Source organism: Miscanthus floridulus, chromosome 18, assembly GCF_019320115.1.
Source record: "Miscanthus floridulus cultivar M001 chromosome 18, ASM1932011v1, whole genome shotgun sequence".
NCBI classification, from domain to species: domain Eukaryota; kingdom Viridiplantae; phylum Streptophyta; class Magnoliopsida; order Poales; family Poaceae; genus Miscanthus; species Miscanthus floridulus.
Genome location: NC_089597.1, coordinates 37,337,271 through 37,354,481, shown reverse-complemented (window position 1 = coordinate 37,354,481; position 17,211 = coordinate 37,337,271). Strand labels below are relative to the sequence as shown.

Below are 17,211 nucleotides of genomic sequence, written 5' to 3'. Positions count from 1 at the left end.
GTCGTTGGCGATCGGTGTTCCTGGCTTCGCGCTCACGGCGCTGGACACTGGTCTCTCCATTGATAGCAACGCTGTCGTGGCTAACCATAAAAAGCTCTCTCCTAAAGCCTGGAGGGAAAGGTGGGCAGTTGCTGGTAGAGCCCTCGGAGTATGGCTCGGGGCTTTCCTCCAGGATTGTATGGAGCATGTCATTTGAAAGCTGCCAGATTTGCACCATGTTTACCGTTGGCGTAGGCTGGTCGGCCTCTGGGAGGTTGATCTGGTAGAGGTCATTGACGTAGCTGCGCTTGGTGTGGTCGATGAAAAGATGGTGCAGGGCGTCCCGATAGATTGGATTCGCACCCACCAGCCCAAAAGAAATAGGGCCTCGGCATGTTCTCTGTTGGGGCGGGGAGTGGTCGGCGTTGAACGGTACGCCCTTCCGGAGTTGCCGTGATCACCAAATCTTCATCTAGCCACCTCGAACAACGTGCACGAGTAGGGTGCTCGGCATTAGTGGCATGGTGACCTTGGAGTGTAGGAACTTCGTCGCTCGCTCTAGATTGATCTAAGACCGAATCCATGAGGAGCTGGCATTCCGCTAAGTGGTCTGTGACCCGATCGATGGATGCGATCAGATCGTCATTGCTGATGGATCTCTTAACCCAACGTCGAGGCGCCGAGATCGGAGATGTCATTGTAGATGTTGGCACGATCAGCGCAGGGCGATTCTGCACCATCTCCACGATTTCCTCATTACCGTCGAGGATGATGATCCAAGTCATGGATCCGACCATGAAGATCTGGTCCGGCTCGGGAAAGGCCATAGAGCTCGAGAAAGTGACCATCTGGTTGGCCATGGAATCAGCACGGACACCCCCTACCCGACACGCCACTATCAACAAAATCTGGTCGGTAGTCTATCGAGGGGTATACCCACGGTAGTAGATGAATCAGTGGAGGTGCGCGTGATAGAAACCGGATGGTGACACAAGCGCAGAGACAACGATTTAGATAGGTTCGGGTCGTCTGATCGATGTAATACCCTACGTCTTGTGTCTTTGGTGGATTGTATTGAATATGAGATGCCTTCGAGGGGGGTCCCTACCCGCCTTATATAGTCTGGAGGGTAGGGTTATTGGTCGTTTAAGTCTAGATCTATTCGGCTATATGGTAAGTATTTACAAGGAATATGATATCTATCATATCCGAACAGATCTTCCTTCATCACCAAGATGTCTTCTGATTGCCTTGCGGTGCACGCCGACCAGAGCCGAGCACCGTAGGCCTTGATCTTATGGGCTGGACCTTCCCTAGCGGTGCGGCCCATATTCATTGCCGTGGGTACCTGGGGTTATACCGCCCACACCGATGTTCTAGTGGGCATCGGAAATGAAATCCTTTTGTGCACCCACTATCCTTCCTTTCCACTTAGGATCCACGGTGGCAAGGCCATGCTGACTAGTGGCGTACTTGGACACCCAATAAAACAAAAGTGAGAAGGAACTATGTTTAGGATCTAATTCTATATTTTTGCAGTACAAATATAGGAAGACGAGCTGATATATAATTTTTAGTTAGAAAAGGTCCCTTTTACCTTTTGAATTATTGTTATAGTCTAGGTTTCCTCCTCAAACTCTAACACTAGGTAAATCGTCTCCCTTAACTCTTAAAATTGTTTAAAATACCTATGTTAAAAGTGTGTTTCATGGTGGTTTTGTCATTATTTAATTTAAAAAATTCCAGTAAACACCTATAAGGTTTTCAAACCACAAAAAAACCTATCATAAGCTTTAAAATTATGGTCAAATTTTTAGAGATATATTTGCATACTATAAACCCAAATTAAATATTTAGTGATCATTAAAGTATATATAAAAGCTTAAAATAGACTTAGCTACAAGTCTACAGCAAAATAGGAAAATATCCATAAAACTATTGTAAATTCTGAAAATATATAATAAACACGGCATGTTTTATAAACTTTTCACAATAAAAACATGAGATGCGACCTACATGAATGCATTAAACATTAATGTGTGTTGCATTGATACTGGTTGTATCTCATATTTTTGTCATGGAAAGTTAAAAAAAACATGTTTACATATTGATTAGAATGTTTTAGAAAAAAATTTAGATGTTTCTTGATGCTTTTCCCATTTTCTTAGAGCTAAATTTGTAGAAGCTTTTGTTCTCTAGATATTTTATTTGGATTTCTCGTGTCCCAATCTATCTCTAAGATTCTTTTTTTTTCAAAATTTTAAAAACTTAGAGAGATCTTTTATGGTTTTAAAACCTTATTAAGTCTTTACTAGAATCTTATAATTTAAAAATAAAAAATCACGTGAAAAAACATTCCTAACTGGTGTAAAGAGGCAATTTAAATGATACTTTACCAGATTTCAGAGCCTCATGAGAAAATTTATATTATGACGATAGTGTTGGACAATAGGAGGCAAAAAAGACCTTTATTTTCTTTTCATTAGTTAGGTATGTTGCAATGCGAGTTTCATTAGAGTTTAATTTGGATTTAATATACTGACACATGCGTTTTTTATGACGTGACAATGGTTTTAAGAAGAGAGCGAAGAAATGAGTTTTATGGGGTTGAAACTCTCTTCGCTCAATTACCAACTTAAGATGAGTCATAGAATTAAATATTTATGAAACAAAAAAAAGTAAAACTATGAATCGAGACTTAAGTGATGGCTTCATCCATATTAATTGCATCCTATATTTTTTTTATAAATAAATAACATTATAAAACTCTTCACTAAAAAATAGCCTTTTTATACACATTCATAGCTGAAAGAATTCCTTGGCACGCGGCAGTGGAGTGGGAGGTTGGTCTGTGGCTGTACCTCATACCTAGACCGTGGGCCCGTGGGCGTCCGCTGCTGACAGCAAGAGAGGGACACGCAGGCCCCAAAACCCCCAAATTCTCTGTAGATGCGTGCAACAGCAGCGGGACGATTTCTCTACCACATATCACTGTCTTGGCGCCATGACGGATCGCGTTACATCTTCCTGTTCCCTGTGCCCGCTGCCCTGAGCCCCTGACTCCGGCCGGCTTCTCTACTACCTCAAGCTCGGGCCGCTGCTGCTCGGCTAGGCGGACCTACTGCTTTGTAGCAGCAGCTAACTAACTCCCCCGTCCCCGTCTGGCCGGCTCCCCAATAAATTAAGGCCCCCCTCCCTTTCTGCTTCCCATCGCCACACTTCAGAGCCGTCCAGCCTCCAGCGTTCATCAGATAGCTACTGAGCTCGATCGGATCGCGCACAGCACAGCTAGCTGCACCCCGGCGTTCAGCTCGCTCGCTCTTCGGTGCTCTCCTCGATCGATCGTCGTCTCCGTCACCGATCGCTCCTCGATCCCGGCCGGCCTGTCTTCGCCGCATTCTCTCTCTAACGACGACGACGATGTCGAGCCGGAGGTCCCGCGCGTCGGTCTCGGAGGAGGAGATCAACGAGCTTATCTCCAGGCTGCAGACGCTGCTCCCCAGCGCGCGCCGCCGTGGCGGCAGCCAGGTACGTACGTGTGCGCATTCAGAGCAACCGATGCATGATCAGACGCACATACAGCAGGCATGAATGTTCATGTGCAGACACAAGCTAGGTAGCTAGCTAGCTCTCTCACGGCACTGAGTAGCCAGTACTGACACTGCTGACACCGACACACATCCATAAAGCTAGAGACATACAAACTGTAGTGCCACCGCTTGCAACAAGTACGTACGACGTGCGTGCGTGCTCCTATATGTGTAGCCTGTTTGCGTGCTGGTCTAGCTCCAGGACAAGGTCGTGGTCTGATGTAAAAGATGATGCGTGCTGCAGGCGTCGACGACGAAGCTGCTCAAGGAGACGTGCAGCTACATCAAGAGCCTGCACCGGGAGGTGGACGACCTGAGCGACCGCCTGTCGGACCTCATGGCCACCATGGACCACAACAGCCCTGGCGCCGAGATCATCCGCAGCCTCCTCCGCTAGCTGAAGTCCGTCCGCGGCCGGCCATGGCGACTGTCTCCATGAACGACCTCTCGTCGATTTAGCTAGCTCTCAGCGTAATGCATGCTGAGTGTACCATATAGCAGCTGAATATACCTAAGGACGCCGACGAAAAGCTGGCTGGTTTATTAATTGGTAGTACAATGAAGTACTTGCTTTGGTAGGGCATTATTAGCCATTAGCTAGCAGGGCCGCCGCCTAAGTATGGTTTCTGCCTTTCCACGCACTTTGCCGCTCTTCGTTGTTTGTTTGCTTTCTAGTAGTAGCTCCTTTTTTCATTTGTTTGTACTCTTGGCAAGCTTCCCCATCTTCTTCTTTCTCGTCGTCGTCGTGTAACGTAAACCTATGTGTGGCCCGGATCGAGTTGTTTCCCCTTCACAGACAACCGACCGACCACGAGCTACCGATCGATCAACCTGTACTAGTAATATGTATCCATTATATTATATATATATATGTTGTTGTCTCATCTATCATCTCGCTTTGTTTACTGCACTGTTCCCGCAGCTAGCTTGTTCAATCCAATCTAATCGCGCGCTCGTCGTTACGTGCCGCGACGCCTAATTAAGCAAGCCACAGGGTACTTTATTAGGACAATAACAGCCAAACGTCAGGTCTGTTTCGCGGACGCTAGCTAGCCAGTGTGTCTGATGAGAGCAGAGGAGGAGACACTAGTTGGCAGCCAGTGAGTGCACTGCTGTTACTTGTCTACATACCTCGCTTCGCGTTGCATTGCATGGGATGCCATGCCGTGGCCCCAGCCCCACCGGCGTGTCGTGCCGGCTGCCGGGCCGTACGCCGCGACGGACGCGCCGACAGGTCTGGCTGTGCGCTGTACATGCGCATGCGCGGCGGTCACTCGGGCCTGTCGTCGCCCTCCCGGTGAATGGGAGGAGCTGGCCGGACGAAAGGCTCGTGACGACCGCCCTCTGCATCGATCGGCGGTCGGTCAAGCTCCAGCCCGTCTCGACGTGGGGACTTTACCTTCGCCGTGTCGTCGCACGAGGAATTGAGGCGGCAGGGTCGGTTGAAATGGAGGCTCGTGCCTAGCTTCTTCCTCCCAGGAACGCCGACGAACGCGTAGACCGACGGCACGTGAATGTGTCCGGCGACGTGGTGGCCTGGCGGGATACACGGATGGTCGGATGCTAGTCAATGCCCGATCGCAGTTCACAGATCAGTCGTTCGAATTGTCTAATTGGAATAGAGGGATTACGAATCGGAATGGCACTCCTTTGTCCTTTTGCTCCTGGTGTGTGCGTGGCTGGAGTGGAGGTTGAAGGCAGGGATTCCCCTGGAATCGACTTGTCTCCTTAAGTCAGCTGATCTGTCGGACGATTCCAAGCAGGTTCCCTATGTTGCTCTTTATCAAGTAGAAATGGAACATCCACCTAGCCCCTTTTAGGCTGTCAATCCACTGCCAAATTGCAGGTTAGTCATCTTGCAGCGCATCAATGGATCAAATTTGCTTTGATTGGGTTGAAATCCCAACTCCAAACCTGTTTCATTGTCATATAAATCTCTTTATGTTTCTACATTCAACCCAGCTTGCCGCATGGACGAACTGAAATCCAAGGGTATCAGACTTTCAGTGTATCACCTCGGGGTCTAGGAGACCTCAGTGGCACAATGTACATAGTTTCCACTGTCCAGGAGTATATATACGAGTTCAGAAAAAAAGAAGGTCGCCAAAATGGTAAGTTCCAACCATGCCTTTTTATTCTTCTTCTTTTGGAGCCTTGTTGCAACCAATATTCAATTCAATCAATATCATAAAATCAGGGAGCGAGATCAAATACGAATCAAGCCAAATTGCATGAAAACAGCTATCCTCTACCAGTTACGGGTTGTCAAGGGGATGCGAAGGGTGAACCTCTAACTCGTATATTTACGGTAGAGTCAGACCATATATTGGAGCCTTGCAGGGTGCCAATCTGCCAGATCAAGTACCTGCAGGGAGACAGGGAGAGGGAGTACAGGTAAAGGCAGCTTTGAAAGTCTGAAATACCAATTAGGCCCCGTTTGCTTCGCTGAAAAAACAAGCCGAAACACTGTTCCGGCTGATTTATTGTGAGAGAAAAACACTGTTCCGACTGAAAAAACAAGCTGAAAAGTACGGATTATAAGGCAAGCGAACAAGGCCCACACCCCAAGGATGCAGGTGACAACCTGACCACTTGGAACACAAGAATTACCTAGGTAAAGGTTAACAGCCACTGCAGACATTTTGCACGAACTAGCCCTCCAAGCCAGTTTTCCTATCCAAATGACCCCATTGCTACTATAAGCTTTGACACCATCTATGATGTGCTGTTTTTCATGAAACCTCAGCATCCACTGTATCTTTCGTACAAAGAAGAAGGCAACGATGGAAGATATAAACAACAAGCGACTCCAGGGGTGAGGGCAAGGAATTCAATGAGCTCAATCTCCAGCACACACACCTCCCATTGCTTGAAATCACCTGCCCAGAAGAAAAAACAGAGTGGCTGCCACGAACTGACTAACACATACACCTTTACCCCTCAAACAAACAAAAGGAAATATACAGTTGCAGGCAGGAAAAAGCTAATATGTGCACCAGTCAGTCGAAGATTATGGCACACTACCCCTTTTATTTTCTCGAATTGTTCTTGATGGGAAGATACTGTCTCTAGTCTTCTACCATATTGCTCCTGCAGTGTCGATCGGTGTTCAGCCCAGCATAGCTCTGCTTGTTGTTCAGTGAAACGTCTCCTGCTGCAGGTCAGTAAGAAACTAAAAATAGTAATCATGAGACTGAGAAATCCAAGAAGGCACCAATAAAGTTAGGGATTTACAATCATTTTCTGAAGTGCCTTGACTAGCGCATCTCTAAAACTCAGATAAGAGCCATATTCGACAATATAAGTAAAAGCAAAAATCTATTGCAAGTTGTAACTAAATCAACAGTCGATGAATAAACAAGAGATGCAGTCAACAAAAAGTATACAAGAAATATTATCCATCCAATGGTAAAAGCCAAGAGCGGAGAGGCACATCTGAATCAGATGGTGCTAGAATGCGCCAATACCTAAAACGCACACGCCTGCCGACCTGAGGTACTTCTGGCCTGCAGGTGCAGTGATGTGAACACCGGTTTCAATTGCTCGATCCATTCTGCATCGGTCAGAATGCTATTTCCATCGCAAGATGATTCATGAGCCTGCAGGTCACTGGAATCAGGTGGTCTATGAAGATTCTCACAGTTCCAAACAACTTTAGATATGGGTTGATCTGACATCTGATAACACAAAAGAGCTCTGCGCCCCCGCCCGTCACCGATCAAACCCTACGCCTGGAGTTCTTGGCAACATGTCCAGGCTCGCCACGGTTCCTGCGCCCCGTGCTCTGCTCCGGCTTTGGACCGTCGGAACAGCAGCCCTCCGCCTCGTCAGCCATCACCGTCGTCGTCCTCCAGAGACGTTCCGGTCCTGCGCCACTGGCCACTACACGCCGTGCGACATCCCAGACCAAGCTCATGGTCATCTCGTTGTCAGGACCGGAGCGCATGACGACGGCGTCGCTGACGACCTCCGGGAGCCTCCCGCAGAGCTCGTAGGCGACGAAGCCCTCCGGGAGCCTCGCGGCGACGCCCAGGGCCTCCGCGTGCGCGATCTGCTCCAGGAAAACGCCCCCGGCGCCTTCCTCGAACTCGAACGCGTCGAACTTGTCCCGCCAGACGCGCGGCGTGTCCACGTGGTAGGTGCGCGCCAGGGCGCGCCACAGGTCCGCCGCGGTGGCAAAGCGCTGATAGTCCGATAGCAGGCGGTCGGAGAGCGTGGCGAGGATGTGGCCGCGGCACACGGCGTCGTCGCGCGCCCACTTCTTGGCCGCTGCCTGCGCCGAGGCGTCGTCGCCGGCGGCGCCGTCGCCAGTGGGGCGGTCCTCGAAGAGCACGCGGGCGACGCCGAGGGTGTGGACGCGGAGGAGCACCGATTCCTTCCACCGCAGGTAGCCGCAGGGGCTGTCCAGTTGTTTGATGGGGACCAATGCCATCGATCAGAGGCCTAGGAATTGATTTCTTGGTCCGGCTGTGATGTTCCTATTGATTCGAAATTTTTGTGCGTTTATTTCTTGGCAGCGGAGGAGGCCGGCCACGAAGACGGAAGACGACGAGTCCTGGTTTCTAGCCTAAGCATGCAGGCAGTTCATCTTTCGTCGCCAAAACTGGCGGGCATGCAGCAGCATCACCTTCGTCAGTACGACAAGCGGCAAACATGGAGGGCATTTGCCGTCCTTCTTGGATCTTGTTATTGTTGACTTCTGGTTACCAATATAGATGGCCAACGGCCGGGGCGGCTTGGCCCGGACCCGTGAAAGCACGGCCCGATAGGGGTCGGGCCGGCACGGCACGCCGGGCCTCCCGGACCTGGCCTTCGGCCCAGGCACGACACTATGGGCCGTTTTCCGTGCCGTGCCAGCCCGCGAAGCACGACTAGAATTACGGGTCGTGCCAGCCCACGGCCCGTTACCCTTGCATTCACAGAATCAAACAGATCACAGTTTCATACATTCACAGAATCAAAGTTTCATACATTCAGAGAATCAAAGTCCAAATGTCCGATACATTCATAGTTTCATACATTCACAGAATTACAGTTTCATATATTCACATATCACAATTTCATACATTCTCAGAATCAAAGTCCAAATGTCCGATACATTCACAGTCCAACAAAGATATCAAACTCCAAACTCCAAAGCCAACAGATAACAGAAATAACCAAAATGAGTTGTTTCGTGCAATGCTGTCTCATTAAAAACCTTTCTAAGTAAAACTCACCATTGTGAGAAACCCTAGAAAGAAAAAAAGAGTGCAGCCAGCTCTTAATTAACCATTGTTCAAATGACAGACAAGTCTTTCACAGTCACAGTCACAGATCACACACACACACTCAAGAGCACTCACCCTTTCACTAAGTACCAGGAGCACCGCCAGCAGGTTCATCTTCATCAAGGTACAAGTTCTGGAATGAGTCTTCCAGCTCTTGATTGTCAACAGCATGCTGTTCCCTTTTTTCTCCTAACTCACAGGCTTGTGTCTCACATATACCTAATGGAAGGTCAAGCCTAGAAATCAACCGACATAACTCAGATCGAGCAACAGCAAGATTGTAGTCCTAGTTATGCACAGATCCATCAGGATTGAAAGAAAGCCTAGACTAAACCCTAGCAGCATGATTAGCCTTTTTCCTACAAGATTTCTAGTGCCTAATCAAATGGCCAGTGCCAGCAGAAGATCTAGCAGATAATTTACTCTTACACATTTTACATATAACAGCAATTCGAACCTTTTGACCATTCACAGTCTCATAGATCTCATCAAAATCAACCCAGACACCAGATTTACGCTTACCAAGGCATGAGGTACCATCTGTGCTGTTGGAGCCGACCGGCGTCCCTATCGCCGTCGTCGACGGCGCCGGCTCCGCCCCTCCACCACCGTCGCCACCATCCAGATCGATCGGAGCAGAGCCGCTACCGACATCGATACCCAACAATGCAGCAGTGTCGTCACGGATGTCGTCGTCGTCCTCGAGGACCAGCCCTGCCGCGATCAGGTCATCGTTGCCGGTGAGTGGATAGACGACATCGTCGTCATCCGCCATGGCGACCTTGACCGCGGACGGCTGATCTCCAGCACCGTTCCTCAACGGTGCGCGCGTCCGCCGTGCCCGGTCTATGCCACAGGAAGAGGACGACGAGACATCGGCAACCGACCTGCACGGAGGAGAAAAACAGAGAGTCAGAGAGATAGAGATACAGATCCAGAGTCAGTCGTTCAACGAAAGAGACACAAGAAGTGAAGAAGACAGATCTAGGGTTAGGGTTAGGGTTAGGGTTAGTGGAGTACCTGCGCAACCGGAGCCTAGTGCCGGAGACGACGAGGGCCACCCAGAGGAGAGACACCGATTAGAAACGACGGCGAACGGCGGAGGAGAGACGGACGGGAACACGGTCACGAACTCACATAGTTCACCGAGAGCGAGAGAGGAGAGAGGGAGAAGGGAGGAGAGTGGAGACAGGGTCAGATAGGCGGATTGAGGTCACCGGAGTCGGGGACGACGGACGAGATCAGTAGATCACGAGAGAGAGCTCAGATTCGCCAGATCATGGATGCGGCCGATGCGGGCGAGAGAGAGCAGAGATTGCGCCGCGGCGAGCCGGCGAGCGAGTGGGGATTAGGGTTAGGGTTGGGAGCGGACTACGGAGCCCGGCCACCGGCGAGGCGACTGAGCGAGCGAGGATCGACTGCGCCGCGACGAGCGAGTGGGGATTAGGGTTAGGGTTGGGAGCGGAGAGAGCGAGGCGAGGCGACTGGGCGAGCAGGGAGTCCCCGCTTATATATGCGGGGCGCGGGGAGGCGGCAGGCCAGGCCGCCAGCGGGCCTCCGGTTTCAGAGCAGGCCGTGCCGTGCCGACCCACGTGCCTGGAGTAAGGCCCAGGCACGGCCTGCTCCTCCAGGCCGTGCCAGCCTGGGGCCGTGCTTGGGCCGGGCCGACGGACTCGAGCTACATGGCCAACTATGGTTACCAAGCATGGTAAAAGTAAAACCAAATTAAACAATACTCACTCCTCTTATTAACACCGCATCCGCCGTTGGATCTTGCATTGCATGGACAGATATCTCGCGCGCCCACCACCCCCGCTGGACCGATGGCTTCCCGGGGCATCCCTCTACAGCTGAGAAACCACACAAAATCTCGACAACCCTGAACCCATAATAAACCTTCACCTCACCGGAGGTGATGATCATCGGAGATGAAAGAGAAGAAGTGCAGCACGAATCTCTTTGCTGAATCGTGAGGAAAAAAACTTGACATATTTCTTGAAAGAAATCTGGTGACTGAAATAGCAAATTTCTATAAAAAAATAACGAGGTGCTGAAATCTGTTCGCTCGAAATTCCAGCAGAGCACACGGCCAGAAGGGAGAAACGCAGGAGATAACACAGTCCACTGTATATAATATACAAAAGCTCACATAAATGATCATCGCTAGCATCAACCTCCATTTACAGTCCACAACTGATCTAGTACTCAGAGTCAGAAATATGGGAAAGTCGTCTTCAGTCTGTGACGTGGCCAACCAAAGCTTTGCATGAGGCTCGTGAGCAAGGTCGTCTTCAAGCTGTCAAGGAGAAGCTTGAAACTGAAAAAACACGACAGAAAACAAATTACTGGAAAAATTGCCTTCACATTATGATTCCACTAACCTGCCGAATGGATTTTGGCGTGGTTTAGTATCTGTAATTTTTGTCGTAGAAGGGATTTTCACCCCACGATTCTCTTTCAGCCTTAGCTCTGTTTTCAGGCTCTGCCTCCTCCAGGATCGACCGCTTTGTGTTCCTTGATTTCGAAGACTTTGTAGACTGCAATTAAGTAATTATCAAGTGGCTGTGGTGATGATTAAACCAAGAGATGGAGCACAAATAATTGATAATATAGCATGCAAATGCATGTGGAGAAGTTCCATTCACATTTTCCGGCAATGGCATGCAGTACTGTAACAGGCAAAACCGCATAAATATACCACCTTGGATAATACTAATACACGATTTGCAGGTGGATGACTGGAGTCCAACAAAATATGCTTCATATTCGTAAAAGCAGATTTGCAAGAAAGTAAGTGGCATCATTAGCAGCAATGTATCAGCCTTGTATTAGATAAGAGGAATGGCGTTACTGAAGGAAAATACTCCATTAGTTTATTTGCAATAATTTCAGTTCAGAACAGTAGCTTGTCTACTATGATTACACTAGCTTGTCTAATACCCCGATTTACCACATGTCCATGTATCTTCTTCAGAAAACTGTAATTAATGACATGGACAAAGTAAGAAGGCTTTCTTCTGGCAAGGGGGTAGTGTCAAGAAACAAAATACCAGTTAGTGAAATAGACAAGGGTCTGTGCTAGCAAAAAGAAAGGTGGTTTAGGCTTTAGGCATAAAAGAAGACCTCAGGAAGCTTAATATCAGCCTCTTAGTCAAGTTGTGGTGGAAACTTAAACATGAAAAGGGGATCTGGCAAGAAATTGTCAATGCTAAATATAATGAAGGGCAATCAATTTGTCTGATAACTAAAAAGCAGGATGACTCTCCAGTTTGGGCAGATCTGCTAAAAATCAAGTCAATCTATCTTCAGGGAAGGGTTTTTTTTTTGAGAAATGGTGAAAACACTTTGTTTTGGAGATTACTTGCTTCACAAATATCATATATTTTGTTCTGTTTATGTGAGCAGCAAGATATCTCTGTTTAAAAAGCCAAAGAGGAAGATTTCCAGTTACGCTTTAGGCATTGGCTTCCTTGGGACCTTCGGTCTATTTGGTACATCCAATCTCTAGCGAGAGGGGTTGTGTTTCAGGAGGACAATGATGTTATCTCCAGGAAATCTAACAAAAATGGCAGTTTCACCGTCAATTTTGGGTTTTGTTCAAAAAGTGGCTACCAAATGGTGAGAAGTTATATAATTTTGGCATAGCTGTGAACTGTTGGGCTATTTGGAAAACCAGGAACAAAGTTTGTTTTGGAAAGAAAACGATTAGAAGTCCTGTGGAAATTATATGTTATGCATGTGGTCTAATGAATTACTAGACAAGCCTTTATCCAAAAGAGACTCAGGAGGAGCTTGAGGAAAGCATCAACATAATGCTACAGGTGGCGACGTGTCTTTTGGCTGACTCCAAGAAGAACAAGCAACTCCAGCTGCAAGACTCCCAGGGTAGTGAGGATGGTGCTGATGTGATGTGAAGATGGGTGGCCCGAGTCAAGCACTGTGTTGTTGCACTGAGGATGAATTCAGCCTGATCGGAAGTGCTTGCTGCAACAAGCGCTGCAGCTGCTGCTGCAGCAAGGACTTCACGTCTACAGTATTTGGAAAGAAGGAAGTAGGCAGCCAGCAGCTGCAGCTGCTGCAGAAATAGCACAGCCGAATTGTGTTTTGGCTCTCTGCATTATGTTGTCCAATTGGCTGTAATGCCTGATACTTTTGTAGTTTAAACTGGTAGATTCAGGTGTTTCCTTTAGTCGGCATTGATGCTCTGAATCAGAGAATCATGCTTAACTAATCTGGATGGAGTCACAGTTCTCTTCTTGTTTCTTCTTTCTTGTGATGCTTTCAAACTGCTTTACTTCAGTTATGTCGTAATGGAAATGGGGTGTTCCTCGGTTCAAAAAAAAAAAATACAGCTCAGAACATGAGTACCTTGCTGATGAGCTTTTCAAATGCTTCCGGTCCATTTTTCTCAATATATCTCTCTGCAGCTGACAGAACATCATCAGATTTACCTAGCTTCTCATTCCTTGGAACATACCATATGTTCACTATTTGGCGGTTCACAAACATTGGCCGCACAAAATGGTCGTAAACATAAGCAGCACCATTGAACCAAGGTAAGACCAACCAGCAGTTAAAGAACAGCTTTGCATATGACCAAAATGGAAGCCTGCAAATAAAGATCTAAAGTGAGCATATCTAGTTTTCTATTCACCAACTTGATGCACCAAACACAGCTATATCCATGTACCACCACTGATGTTTGCAAATAATAACAAAGGCCACCAAAAAACCATAAAAATGAACACATTGGGACATGACTATTTACCACTCGATAATTGGAGCAAAAGTTAACTCAAACAAAGTGATAAATGAGTACAACACCCAGTAAGTGAGCCACTGCTGATCATCTACAGGATTTTTTGTCTCTATTGCTCTAACAGAAGCATATCTGCAAAGGTGCCAAAACAGAATGTGATTAGCAATATAACATGCTCACATAGTATCAAGAGGAAAAAACAAGAGACAGTCAATTAACGACAAAGGTGATACTTACAGAGGATAAGCAAGTGATATGAGTGGCCTGAAAAAAAAAGGGAAAAGAGAAACTCAGTATCACCAGAAGAAAGCACCGTCAGACAAAGGGCCACCAGAAACTTAGAATTTACATTGACAGCATTTGGTAATCTATCTCAGTCATATAGCTAACAGCTGCCATATTTACTTCCTAGAGTAAGCTCTGTACCCCAAATAATATGGTATGTGACATTGTCATCTATTAAAATAAATAAAATTCATTCGGTGGAAGTCAGCTCCATTCTCTCTAGTCCATGAAGATGAAAATGCAGATAACTATGATGCCGCTGTACTAGTTCACATGACATCAGGGCCTACAGTTCTTTAATGCATTGGCTCTTTTCAGAACATTTTGAACCCATGCTTTCTAACCTAATGCTAATAAACCACTTATTTCTGCAGCTTTCTGTCTGCAGCATGACAACTTTCACATTGGGTGTACAAATGCTCCCCATAAATAACAAGTTTGGTAGCGGCGCAATCTTATGTAGTGGATCCAGGGAATGTAGCCAGCAACAAAACTAGGGCCAAGCTACAGAAGTACAACATGGTGGCTTTGAACAGAACAAAATGGCGCACAAACAATGCAAGATATTATATCACAGGCAAAGTCACTAAACATTGAAATCAGGATACTGATCAATAACACAGACGGTCGAAGTTGAAGACCCAGCATGGAAACCTTGAAATATCTGGTGTATTGGGGTTGAATTTTTGAACTAAATTTGAAGGATTTGGATTCCAATACCACTATACAAACAGTTCCAAAATGCCCTGATTGATTACTATCATCTACCAATGAAAAACAAAACCTTTAGGCCCCGTTCGTTTCGCGCAAAAAAACAAACCTAAACACTGTTCCGGCTTATTGGTTGCGAGAGAAAAACACATTTCCGGTCGGAAAAAACAGCTGAAAAAGACGGATTACAAGAGAGCAGTGAGTTTCCTTCCACAGTTGTTGGTAAGATTTTGTAGTAAACCCAACCTTAATCCTACCAATCAATTGACCTAAGCACTCAAATCCCATCGCAAAATCAAGTATTTAGCCACAAGCCCACAACTACCCATCGCACAGTTTCATCGCAGCACCGAGATCCCCGGGAAGAGGGAACCCAAACGCGTTCATCCACAGCAACCCAACCACCCGCAACGGAAGATTCCCGTCGCGCACACTTTCCCCCATGCCGCTCGGTATAGCAACAATCGGGATCAACCTCGCTCGCTCGTACAGAAAAGCCACCGCGAGAAAACGCTGCATCTTGCAAGAATCAACGAATCGCCTGGGGGTCGAAAACAACAGGATGAGAAAAAAAACCATACCCGGCAAGGACATCGAAGTTGTTGGCCAGCACCTTGAGGAAAGATCCGGACCCCATCTTGCTCCCTGCTCTTCCTCCACTAGGGCCTTGTTTAGATTGAGAAAAATTTCAACCCGATGAATAGTAGCACTTTCGTCTTATTTGGTAAATATTGTCCAATCGTGGACCAACTAAGTTCAAAAGATTCATCTCGTGATTTCCAACTAAACTGTGCAATTAGTTTTTTTTTTACCTACATTTAATGTTCCATGCAAGTGGCTAAAAATTGATATGATGGAGAGAGAGTGAAAAAACTTAGAATTTTGGGGTAATCTAAACAAGGGCTAGAACAGAAAACTATCACTCTCTCCCTGCCCTGATGCCGCTGCAGCTAAAAATCCTGGAAGCGCGTGCAGAAATAGACTCGACTCGATTCTCGCGAGCCAGCAGCCGTTGGGGGCTGCCTGGCTAGTCCGAGCTCTCTCTCTCTCTCTTCCTTTCTCTTCTTTGCCCTGTCCAAACGTTTGGCCGGCGGCGGGCCCCACCGTCAATGCGGAAGGAAAATATGCGGCCGCCGACCGTCTCGCCGCTCGTGGCGTTTTCTCTCGGTGAATGATCGCCGAAGGTTCGGGGTCGGGGTGTTCAGAACTCGCGGCCCAAACGGGGCTAGAGCCCGACCCAAACAATCACGGGACAGGCCGTGGAGAACGGTTGGTCCATGGCACGTGAATCAAGCTGTCCAGTCGGCTGGGCCTAATATGGACTTTTGGGCGGCATCCATCGTGAGCCAGGCTTTCGTTCTGGGCTGCGAACATTCTTGGCTTGTCCATAAACAAAAAACATTCTTGGCTTGGAAAACCTGCAGTTCTAAAAAAAAAACTGCAGTTCTTGATGGCAAGTTGGCAACGCCGTCCAACGAGGTATCTTCCCTCTGGAAGATCTCTCCGCGCTGGTGGTTCTTGCTCCACCTCTGGAGTATCCGTTGTGAGGTTGTACTATGCTTTCCTCTCGTATATCCCCTGATTACCGCTCGATCGAAAACAACGTCTGATCCCTGCTTAAATAGCTGTACCGGAGAGCGCCAACCGTCGGGGTCTCCCGTGCACCCGGAAGCAGGCTCGCCGCACCGGCATGTCCACTGGCCGCTACATACTCCTATTGCAGAAGAACTTAGGCCATGTTTAGTTTTCCAAAAAAAAAAAATTTGCCTTCTACAGTAAAAGAGCATGTTTGGACACATAATGGAGTACTAAATGTAGATGAAAAAAAACTAATTGCACAGTTCTTGGCAAAATCGCTATACAAATCTTTTAAGCCTAATTAGTCCATGAAAAGCCTTAAGTGCTACAATAACCCACATATGCTAATGACCGATTAATTAGTATCATTAGATTCGTCTCGAAATTTCCTGATGAGTTCTGTAATTTGTTTTTTTATTAGTATCCAAAAACCCTCCCGACATTCTTCCGACACATCCGATGTGACACCCAAAAATTTTTAACTCACCAACTAAACACCCTTAACCAACAATCATCAAAAGCCACCACCAAACAGTGGTCCTATCCTATCAAGTCGTATGTACAAGCTTTCATATGGCGGTATAGTTGGTCAACCAGTCGGCCCGGGCCCGGGTCAGACACGGCCCGCAGGGAGTCAGGCCGGCACGGCACGCCATGTCCTCCGGGTCTCGTGCCTGGCCTTCGGCCCGAGCACGGTCCTGCGGGCTGAAATCTGTGCCGTGTCGCCCCCTGAGCACGGCCAAATCCACGGGTCGTGCCAGCCCACAGCCCTGTGCCCTTAAAACAACTCAAAACTACTTTTCTCATCCAACACTTTTTCATTTTCACAATCACATTTCATAATTCATTCATATTTCAGTATTTCACATTCACAAGTAATAAAACTGACCACATATTCTAAATTCTAACAAAAACCACCAAGGAGACAAGGGGATTAAGATAACTGAGTTGTTTGTGCAATGATGTCTCGTTAGAAACCTTTTTAGGTACAATTCAGCCTTATGAGAAAACATAGAAAGAAAAAAAAGTGCAGCACAAC

At 47.4% G+C, this 17,211-nt stretch overlaps 3 protein-coding genes across 3 annotated transcripts; 1 reads left to right on the top strand and 2 right to left on the bottom strand.

The window, feature by feature from the left end:
- Window positions 1-3,077: 3,077 nt before the first annotated feature.
- Window positions 3,078-4,447, top strand: LOC136522438 (transcription factor ILI4). Its single transcript, XM_066516258.1, has 2 exons — window positions 3,078-3,507; window positions 3,814-4,447. The coding sequence occupies exons 1-2, from the start codon at window positions 3,400-3,402 to the stop codon at window positions 3,964-3,966; spliced, it is 261 nt and encodes an 86-aa protein (XP_066372355.1). The 5' UTR covers window positions 3,078-3,399; the 3' UTR covers window positions 3,967-4,447.
- Window positions 4,448-6,131: 1,684 nt separating this feature from the next.
- LOC136522856 (uncharacterized) lies at window positions 6,132-8,093 on the bottom strand. The gene has a single exon (XM_066516652.1). The coding sequence runs from the start codon at window positions 7,999-8,001 to the stop codon at window positions 7,288-7,290; it is 714 nt and encodes a 237-aa protein (XP_066372749.1). The 5' UTR covers window positions 8,002-8,093; the 3' UTR covers window positions 6,132-7,287.
- A 2,756-nt stretch (window positions 8,094-10,849) lies between these two features.
- On the bottom strand, window positions 10,850-15,260 carry LOC136520794 (HVA22-like protein a). The gene is made up of 6 exons (XM_066514443.1): window positions 15,176-15,260; window positions 13,836-13,862; window positions 13,608-13,730; window positions 13,208-13,448; window positions 11,221-11,376; window positions 10,850-11,135 (listed from the first exon to the last, which is right to left on the bottom strand). Exons 1-5 carry the CDS (start codon window positions 15,229-15,231, stop codon window positions 11,245-11,247), a joined length of 579 nt encoding a protein of 192 aa, XP_066370540.1. The 5' UTR covers window positions 15,232-15,260; the 3' UTR covers window positions 10,850-11,135; window positions 11,221-11,244.
- Window positions 15,261-17,211: the final 1,951 nt, after the last annotated feature.

Coding starts and splice junctions, on each gene's coding strand:
- LOC136522856 (XM_066516652.1), bottom strand. CDS start 8,001: ATGGCATTGGTCCCCATCAAACAACTGGACAGCCCCTGCGGCTACCTG.
- LOC136520794 (XM_066514443.1), bottom strand. CDS start 15,231: ATGGGGTCCGGATCTTTCCTCAAGGTGCTGGCCAACAACTTCGATGTC. Junction 13,731..13,835: donor ATATCACTTGCTTATCCTCT/GTAAGTATCACC, acceptor GCACCTTTGCAG/ATATGCTTCTGTTAGAGCAA. Junction 11,377..13,207: donor TTGAAAAGCTCATCAGCAAG/GTACTCATGTTC, acceptor ACTTAATTGCAG/TCTACAAAGTCTTCGAAATC.
- LOC136522438 (XM_066516258.1), top strand. CDS start 3,400: ATGTCGAGCCGGAGGTCCCGCGCGTCGGTCTCGGAGGAGGAGATCAAC. Junction 3,508..3,813: donor GCCGCCGTGGCGGCAGCCAG/GTACGTACGTGT, acceptor TGCGTGCTGCAG/GCGTCGACGACGAAGCTGCT.